This window comes from Tachysurus vachellii, chromosome 15 (assembly GCF_030014155.1).
Source record: "Tachysurus vachellii isolate PV-2020 chromosome 15, HZAU_Pvac_v1, whole genome shotgun sequence".
Taxonomy (NCBI): Eukaryota; Metazoa; Chordata; class Actinopteri; order Siluriformes; family Bagridae; genus Tachysurus; species Tachysurus vachellii.
Genome location: NC_083474.1, coordinates 16,060,497 through 16,070,363, shown reverse-complemented (window position 1 = coordinate 16,070,363; position 9,867 = coordinate 16,060,497). Strand labels below are relative to the sequence as shown.

Genomic DNA, 9,867 nt, shown 5'->3' with positions numbered 1-9,867 from the left:
CCCTCGTGGCATATAACACATGAAAGGAAGTTTAAAGGTTTAAGTGAAGACAGCTAAAGAAATAAATGCAAATGTATAGCAGATATTATTAAAGAAATCACAATATTAAGTGAGTAGAAGCCATTTATACAAATTTAACAAAGTTTTGTTTCACTTATTTCACGTTGTATCACAATATTTAACAGCACAGTAGCAGGATGAAGCAGTCAACCTCAAAGCCAAACCGATTCACTATAAACACTAATGCTCTTTATATGAACCTGCCAGTTCCCACTTTTACTTTAGATTAGGAAAGGCTGACATCTATCCTAAAGAGCCACAGAAATACACGGTATATGTAGGACTCTTTATTTTTTAAATATAATTTTAGGTTTTAAGGGCCAGTGAATGTCTGTCATCAGTATTATCACTGTGAGGAAATGAATAAACATCACAAGTTTTCAGAATAAGCCAAACACTTTTTCATTTCTGTGACAGACAGACAGACAGACAGATACTGGGCCAATAAGGCATACAATAAATTCTTAAGGAATGAAAAGGTTCAACCTTCTCAATATTCTCTGCAATCTCTTTACATGAATTAATGGATAACGTTTAGCATGAAAGTCTTTATATACTTCTATACTCATAAATAGGTCTACAGACACTTCTACAGTATCTTCACACATCATTGTTAATGATTTGTGACATGAAACCAAGCTATAAAGGGGACCAAAAAAACACCTACAGCACTATTTAAGTGTTATTTAGCCAGAACCTGGATTTAAGCCATAGCATCTGCTTTGGATTAGTCATTTAGACTCACCTGAACTAAAAGACAGAACTCTACACTGTAATTCTACACACAAACACATTCTCACCACTCAGTAGGTCTACAGAGGCTGAGGAGAGATACTTAAACACCTCAACTCAGTCAATAACTGCACCCACGCTCAACATAGAGGAGACAATGATCCGAAATCAGATTCTACTGCAGCGAAACACAACAAACTGACACAGAATCAGAAAAAAACAAGGTTTTCACATCCATATGTCTGGTAGTAGTTCATCTTCATGAAAGTTTTTATTACATGATCAATCATATTAATAATACATTTCAACTAGGAAAATGAACTGTATGCAGTCCCCCCCTCTAACCCTAACCCTATATAAACAGGATCAGTGAATCAATCATTTGGAGCAGTGGAATCATTTACACAACTGTACAGTTCAGCAGGATCAGTTAACATTTCATATACAAAACTAAATGGAATTATGTGATTATGTTATTATATGAAACACATCATATCTTAAATGATTGTAAGTCTGAGTGACAAAAGGGCTGAAAGAAGTCAACATGGCTGCCACAACTGTTTTTATCTCTGCTGTATCAATTTAGTCCGTTTATTTAACCAAACTCAGCGTGTTTAGTGTTAGAACTCACAAACACTTCTGTTTGATATACAATACTTAGACTTAGTCTGAGGTGAATTTGTCATGATTTACAGCTATATTTTATGTAATACTAAACTGGAAGCTATAAGCGCAGTATTATCTTGTTAGCTGTATTAGCTTCAATGTCTGAGTAATTAAAACATTAAATCTGTGTAAAAACATTAAACTGTGTATTTTCCATTTATTTAAATGTCTTTCCTTCCCTCATTTTAATTTACATCAGTACAGAGATAAGCATTATCTGCACGATTACTTCAGAATTAAATCAAATGAATTTATGGACCTTATATCAAAACCTCACTAGCGTTGTGGTTTGACTCCACCCATATGGGAGGAGCTGGATCAGGTGACTCCTCCCACTGGATTTTAGGTTTGATATCGTGGGGGAAACTTATCGAAGACTTTATAAATGTGGCGCCATCTACTGGATGAAGTGTGAAAGTAAATACTGACCTGTATAAACCTGTAACCTGTGTTTAAATGTCTAGCATGGTTTAGGTAAAAAGCCTGAAGCCAATACAAAACGATTAAACAATATAGGTCTTTATTTGGGGAATAAAGCGTTTACTGGTGTTATTTAAGTGCTGCGATGTCGATGTGTTTGATTTCATCCACTCTGTTCTTGTGCATTTGGAAGGCAGGAGTCACCCAGCGGCCGCACGAACACTGCTCTCCGTACCAGTTAAACGAGCCGAGCTTAGAGCTACACTTAGGACACAAGAGCTGAAAGACAACATCCATCATATGCTTTACTACTCAACAAGTGTTAGCTAGTATAAAGCCATAAGGCTGCTATACAGTGGGAAATAAACTGCCATGACAGCTCATTACATCTGTAATGACACTATTATGACATGGTTATGTCAGCCTTCTGATGAAACGTGTTCAAGAGAAGTGATAGCGAAGACAACAAAAATGACAATAATAATAATAATAATAAAATAATAATAATGAGAAAGAATTAGTATTCATCAGCATCATAGTCACAATAAAAAGTAATATGAAAAAATCTATTTTTATATTATGTAAAATAATATAAAAAATTGAATGTGAAATGTAAAAAGGTTGCCATTTTTTTATTCTATTAATTAGCTGATTTATTGGCTTAATCCTTATTTGTTTACCTAATGTATAATCAATCTTTTTTTAAGTAGGTTATACACATTTCCGTGATTTATTTAATTTGCTATATTTTCTTAAGCTAATTTAGACTTAATAAACATAATTAAAATTATGACTAAACCAGCATGATATAAACCTGACATACTCTTATCTCTTGACAGTGTGTGATATTTGCCATGACATGATTGTCAGAATTCTGATGCAGTGTTTTTCTTAATAACAATAATATAAGAATAATAATTGAGGGAGAGTGTAAGCAGTGTTGTACCTGTCCATCCATGACCCCGAGCAGTGCCTCCTCCATCCATTGCACTGGCTCGATGAAATACGACGTACACTGGCTCTGATCTCCAGCTGGTGGTCCTCTGCTCTGCCTCTTATGGGAGAAAGCAGTCTGGCCGCTGCCTACACAGTGACTAAGGATGCTGGAGTGTCGGAACAGTGTGCGTCTGGAAAAGAAAAGGCAGACAAACACTTTAGGTGGAAGCTGTGCAGATGGAGATGGAGAGGAAGAGGCAGAGGCAGATGGAGATGGAGAGATGGAGACAAAGAGAGGGAGACAAAGAGAGGGAGACGGGGAGAGGGAGACGGAGAGACGGAGAGAGGGAGACGGAGAGAGGGAGACGGAAAGGGAGATGGAGAGGGAGACGGAGAGGGAGACGGAGAGGGAGACAGAAAGGGAGACGGAAAGGGAGACGGAAAGGGAGACGGAGAGGGAGACGAAGAGGGAGACGGAGAGAGGGACAGAGAGAGGAACAGAGAGAGGGACAGAGAGAGGGACAGAGAGAGGGAGACAGAGAGAGGGAGACAGAAGGGAAATGTGATTACGATGCAGATTTCACCTGCACTTTCTGCATCTGTAGACGGCCTCAGTGCTGTGGCTTTGTGCAGGGTCGGCTGCAAAGATGTCTCGGGGAACATTTTTAAGCTCTATTTTTAAGATAAAATTGTAAAACTGTATGATTAGGAATAAAGTAAACTACAGAGACAGATATATACCATAACCTTTAGTGCTATAACAAGACCACTGCAATAATCAGAACCTTAAAAACAATGACACATTATTGAAATAAATGAAACTAATTTAATGAATAAAAATCCAGTGTCAATATACACTTGGAGGTCTGTGATCATTATTTTACTAGACTGTGACAGACTTCAAGCTGCCTTACAGTGTGAAAATCACATTTCTGAAGTACAAACACCATCAGAAACAGTGACAACAGCACAATCAAACACAGCTTCAGATCTCTTCCACACATCTGGAATAAATGTATTTATTGCGGTACAATGTTTTTTTCCCCCCAACTCTTGTACCCTTGTAAATAAGCTCTATAAAAATAAGCTATATAAAATGTGAAATGACAACAGAAGGAACAACAGGAAAGAAAACATCTGGTTTGAAGTTGATGTTAAAAGTACCTGGATATTTCTCAGTAATTTTCTTTAATCGGAACTGCTTGTAAAACACACTGCTGGTGTCCAGTTCACAATTCATAGCTTCATACAGCATCAACTGATCAAGAAATCCTTCATTTATCCTGTCAAGACAAGAAGTCAGCTGTTGAAAATGTTACCCAAGCACAGGTTTATGTGTAAGTGTGCACATATCAGCTTGTACACTCTTACTTGACATCTGGTTTGGTGTTCTGGAGTTTAGTATATGCCTCCTGAGTGCTCAGCTTGTGTGTCTTCATTAAATAAGCAGTGATAATGGCAGCACTCCGACTCTGACCTGCATGACTGGAAGATGGAAGACGGGACCAAGAGACAAAAGCATAGTTAACAATTTTATGGTTTCTATTAATTCAATTTCAATTCAATTTATTTGTATAGCATTATAACAATATACATTGTCTCAAAGCAGCTTTACAGAAGCATAGAAACAGGATTAAAATTGTAAGTTTAAAATGAATTACTATATATTACTGTATACTATATATCCCTAATGAGCAAGGCTGTGGTGATGGTGGTGAGAAGGAAAAACTCCCTCAGATGATATAAAGAAGGAACCTTGAGGCTCAGAAGGGAACTTCATCCTCATTTGTGTGAAACTGGACAGTAAATAATGTAAATATAAATACTGTCCTTTCTACAACAGATCCTGAGGAACTAATAGGTTAGAGTCATTTCTGAGTTCATTACAGACTTAACACTAACTCCTTCCTGCCAGTCTTCAAACATTCGCTGATAAAGACCTGAGCACAAAGTCGAGTGACGCATTTGCAGTTCAAAGAAGGTGTGATAGTCTCCAATGGTTCTGTCCACAGTATTAAACACTATGACGTATTTAGTGTGGCTGTTCACCATCCAAGTAAAGCTTAAATAATAATAATAAATAATTTGCTATTTAATTCTGATATGTGAGCTCTTAGATGATTCCAGATGCTCAGGACAGCTGAAAGCTCTCAGTAAGTGAGCTGCATCTCTTCAATATCCAGCAGGATGATCTTGTGCTTTAAAAGTCACACGCAATCAAATCTGATCTCATTTCCATCGAATTTCAAATCGACATCGGCTTGTTATCGAAAACAGTTTGATAATACTGTGTGAGGAGCAAAATTTCAGTTGATTTATTAACATTTAAATACACACACGAACAGGAGGCTCATAGAAAGTGAGATATTTTTCTTTATAATTTTTTTAAAGGCCCATATGCACATCGCTGTTTAATAAAAACACCTCCTGGTGTCTATATGAAACCTACTACATGTTAAAATTTAAATGCATGTGCAAATATTAAGAACACATTACAGACACACACAGTAACATTGCATTATGCTCCTAGTATAAAGCAGTACATGCTGATATGGACCCAAAACATGAATTTAATTGTAACGATCATGATTAAATTATTAAAGGAAATAATCTGCAATCTAATTAGGCAGGAAAGGAAGGATGTTAGGAAGGTCAAGAGGTAAATATAATACAAGTAATATTCATTTACTGCTCATATCTGTGCAGGCCTACGAGCCTACTTTTAAATACATTTAGATAAAATTAAAAATTTAAATGTATTAAAATAAAATTGAAACTGAGGCCTACCAGTGAACAAGAACAGATGATGTTGATGATGATGGAGCTGATGATGAAAAGGAGGAAGAGGAAGAAGCAGATGCATTCAGAGCATCACTGATAAATAGGATGCAGCTGTCTAGCTTGCTTAGGAGATCTGTGGAGGAATCGTCCAGCGCATGGACAAATTTGATGTTAAAACCTGAAAGCTCTGGTTGTTCAGAATCCACACTGAGGATGTGAGTGATACCAGAGAGCTTCAGAGCTTCAGAATCCTTAAGATCTGACACAGAGCCAATATACAGACCACCTTCAACTGAGATCATGGTGTTATTAAGGAGCTCATTCCTAAACAAACAGCCTGGATTAAGACAGAAACAAAAAAGGTTTTTATTACACTCTAATGAGGCTTTAAACGTACAAAAGTAAAATGCTCCTTACTGCAGTTTGTAAACAAATGAGATGTGATCATTAGCACTTAGCTATAGCTTGTGTACAAATATCTACGATTTCCTAGGGATTTCTTTTTAAATAAACAAATAAGCAATTACCAACTAGATACTTATATTAAGTATTTTAATTGTTTTACACTGTAGTACAATTTACACGTTATTTCAAGTCGGTAAAACAAACGTATAACAGTCTTAAGAGTAGCAATGCGTTACCTGTTAATGCGGTCCTTTACAAAAACAGATTCGATGAGAAACTTAAGAGAAAAACCTTCAGTTCCGGACACTTTAGTTCCGGAATCAATGCATTAACAAAGTTAAATCACTAGAGGGCATCAAGCACAAAGGGAAAAAGAGTACATATAAAGCAATAATATAGAGTGTAATAAAAGTGTTAAATTGGCATTTAGGTGGCCTTTTGGTCTTTTTCATGGTTAGCCCTATTGCTGTGACTTTGACTGAGGTACATATCATATTTCCCCTTTATTGGTAACATTGTTACTCAAAATGTTAGAGCTAGCAATACACTCAATACACACTAAACGCTCACTTCCTAGAAGTTGGATCTAATATGAATTAGCTACCGGTTCCTTGAATTGTATAATATGAGACATTTTAGAAGTAATCGTGCTGCTACTTGAGTGTAATAGTTCAGATGACCTTCTGATGGCATGATGTAACGTTTCTAAAAATCCTTTCCCTCTGCAGACATCTGTAGGATTTGCATTTACTGTAACATTAAATCTCTTGTGCTATCAAGTGTGCCTGATGTGCTGCTATAAGTGTAATCCTGCCCTTTTGACCCAGTTATAGCTGTCTCAGATACTTTGGGTGAAAGCAGATGCTGTGACATTTATGTAAGGACCTAGTCACTCCAGAGGAACAGTAACAGCCTGTAAACAGCATGTTTAATCCCTGAGACAGCATTTAAAATAAATATTTGAATAAATAATAAGAAAGAGGCATAAGTTGGCTATGAACAGCATTCTGAGCAATTTGCTAATACTGTTTAAATGTTTATACTATATATAGTTACATACAGCTATAAGTTGCCTTTAAAATCTGTGATATAACAAAAATATCTAATAATTTCTGAATGAAGTCATTTGTTTGGCTTTGTTTTTTTAGTGTCTGTTCATTTTTAGTTTATTTTCTAGTGAGATCTTTGATATATACACTCCAGGCATTAGGACTTTAGAGCTGCACAGTAGGCCTACATCATGTAACAAGTGTTGCAATATTTTGGCTTTGCAAATCTGACATCAACTATGATGTTTATTACTAATGTTTTGTATTAATGTCACCAGCAAAACCAATAACATCATGTAACTTTACTAGGACGAAGCTATGCTCTCTTAGATTCACCACTTCATCAAAAAAAAAGCAAATCATTTACAGATATGAAACAATTTGAACATACATATTCTTTCCACAAAAACAAATCCTATGAGTAATTTATAAAACGTCCATACGCATGACAAATGTGCCTAAATTTGTGACCAATTTATTGATCACTTTCATCTTAATATCACATGCATGTGAACACAACAGAGAACCGAGAACAAAACAAATATCATTATATGGTGGAACACATGTAAAGAATAAAGGAAGTTCAGTATTTAGTCATTCGATACAAGTGAAACCGAAATGTGTGACAACCCAGTGTTGTTTATTCATCCATAGGAGAGACACTATGGATCGGTGAACTGACTGCTTCACTCAAATTAAAGGAGTAGTTTAACTTAAAATTAAATCAATACTAATACTGATTGATAATACTAAAAATAGCATGCTTTGAGTAGTACATTTTTCATTATTACTGGATCCATTGCACTTTGTCAGTTGTGCATTAACTGAATTAAAGGAGAACAATCTGTTTTCTGTCTTTCATTCACTACATACATGTTTTATTTCTGATGTTTTTCTTTATTTTAGTTTACTGTAACAGTACATGAATAATCATGCACCAATACCTGAATTAATACTGACGTAATTATGAGCTGGTAAAGACTTAAGGTGTGTACTAATCAAAAAATAATGCAGAACTAGTATTTATTTATTTAATTATTTATTTGTTTATTAATTTATTATTAAATAAGACATGCGTTAAACTAAGTCATATTGAAATAATTTGAATTATTAGTTTAAATTTTATATTATGCCAAATGCAGCCATGTACACAGTCATCAGTGAATGTTGCTGGATTGCTTTCATAATTTATATCAATCCTCCTTATCGAGTAGAAAGACATACTAATAATAAACACCAAATATTTTATTTTTACCTGTTTTTGCATGAATCTCCACTGACTCGATCCATTCTCCATCTATTTCTCTTTAAACTCCACTGTAGTACTAGTACGTGCTCTGTGTGGCTCAGGCCCGGGGCTTTGCTACTTTACCCACAAGGATGTCATTTAGTAGACACTATTATCAATTAACATTTAAACCCAGTGTTCTAAAAGATTATATAGTACTATATAGTATAGTATATACAGTTTCACTTGTATAGAATGACTAAATACTAAACGTCCCTTATTCTTTACTTGTGTTTACATTCTACTTTAGTCTTAGAACATGTTTGATTGTGTTCACTTTTCTATGTTAATTAATCAATCCTGTAGTATTATGTGTTTAAGGTGGTTGTTATACACGTCATATTGTAGTTAAGGTTAGCTCTTCCTTAGTTTGTGATTAGTACATCATTAGTTCATATTTAAGTATTAATTTAGGGATTGGTGCAGGATTATTCATATACTGTTATTGTAAATTATTACCCTTTTTATTTATTTATTTCTAGCACTGGAGATTGAGCTTTAAATGTAGCTTTAAAGCAACCGTGTCAGTCAATGTTTTTTTTTTAATACTAAATATCTAAATATTTCTATGCTCACTTTAAACCACATAGATTAGCTACTAATTTCATTGTTAAACAAACAATTTTGTAAAATTTATTTCAAACCCGACATGGTGGTGTGAAAGTCATTTGACCAGTGCAAGTTCATACATTATAACTTAATAACATGCTTTCTGTAAACAAAGTGTAATGCCAGTAAACTTTCCATGAACCTTTCTGTATTCTTTGTGCCAGTGGTACACTTTGCCCTTTATTGTTTTCTTTTTTTATTAATGGAGATGTTAAGTCCTTTCCCATAAGCCTTAGTGCCCTTTTGTCTATATTTTCAACTCAATACACATAGTGCACTATTCCCTGAGCCTGAGGATGGGAGATGGGCTAATTGCTTTTTCTTAAAGTATTCTCTGTGAATGTCTGAGTTAATGGCTACGTCCTGGCACCGTGAAAGAGCTTTTCCTCTACGGGTTGCCGAGGGGCCACGGCTCGTACCTTCCTATCGTACAATTGCCTCTACCCTGATCGCTTCCTTCCCAACATATGTCCAGGAGAGTTTGGCTTTGGCTTCTATTTTAATGCCCTTAAAGATGACAACTTCCTCCTGTATTTATATTTTTGATCCATTGGAGGTCGCCGATATTTCTTTGTGATCCATTGTAAACTAATGTACTTACAGTATGCTTCACTCCTCATGTTATTGTGTGAAAGGTTGTTGTTCTTCTGCTGTGCAGGCCAGGCCTAATAACTAATAAGTGTTGTTATTTAACAAAGAAAAGTGCATAAGTTAATGCAGACTTTTCCGTATTTATGGAAGGAGAATCCGGTGTAAGACCATGAAACAAAATGAGAAGTAGCAAAGCGAGGAAATAATAATAGCAATAATAGCAATCAATAACAAAGCATAACACAAGTGTCAATCATTAATAAACTAACATTTTTAATTATTCATACAGGAGGAATCAAACACTTTTTTGCTGATGTTATATGAAAATAT

General features: G+C 35.3%; 1 protein-coding gene across 1 annotated transcript; it reads right to left on the bottom strand.

Annotated features, from left to right (window-relative positions):
- Positions 1-1,110: 1,110 nt before the first annotated feature.
- Positions 1,111-6,305, bottom strand: dusp12 (dual specificity phosphatase 12). Its single transcript, XM_060887972.1, has 7 exons — positions 6,237-6,305; positions 5,602-5,932; positions 4,186-4,299; positions 3,979-4,097; positions 3,399-3,486; positions 2,825-3,005; positions 1,111-2,157 (listed from the first exon to the last, which is right to left on the bottom strand). The coding sequence occupies exons 2-7, from the start codon at positions 5,895-5,897 to the stop codon at positions 2,008-2,010; spliced, it is 948 nt and encodes a 315-aa protein (XP_060743955.1). The 5' UTR covers positions 5,898-5,932; positions 6,237-6,305; the 3' UTR covers positions 1,111-2,007.
- Positions 6,306-9,867: the final 3,562 nt, after the last annotated feature.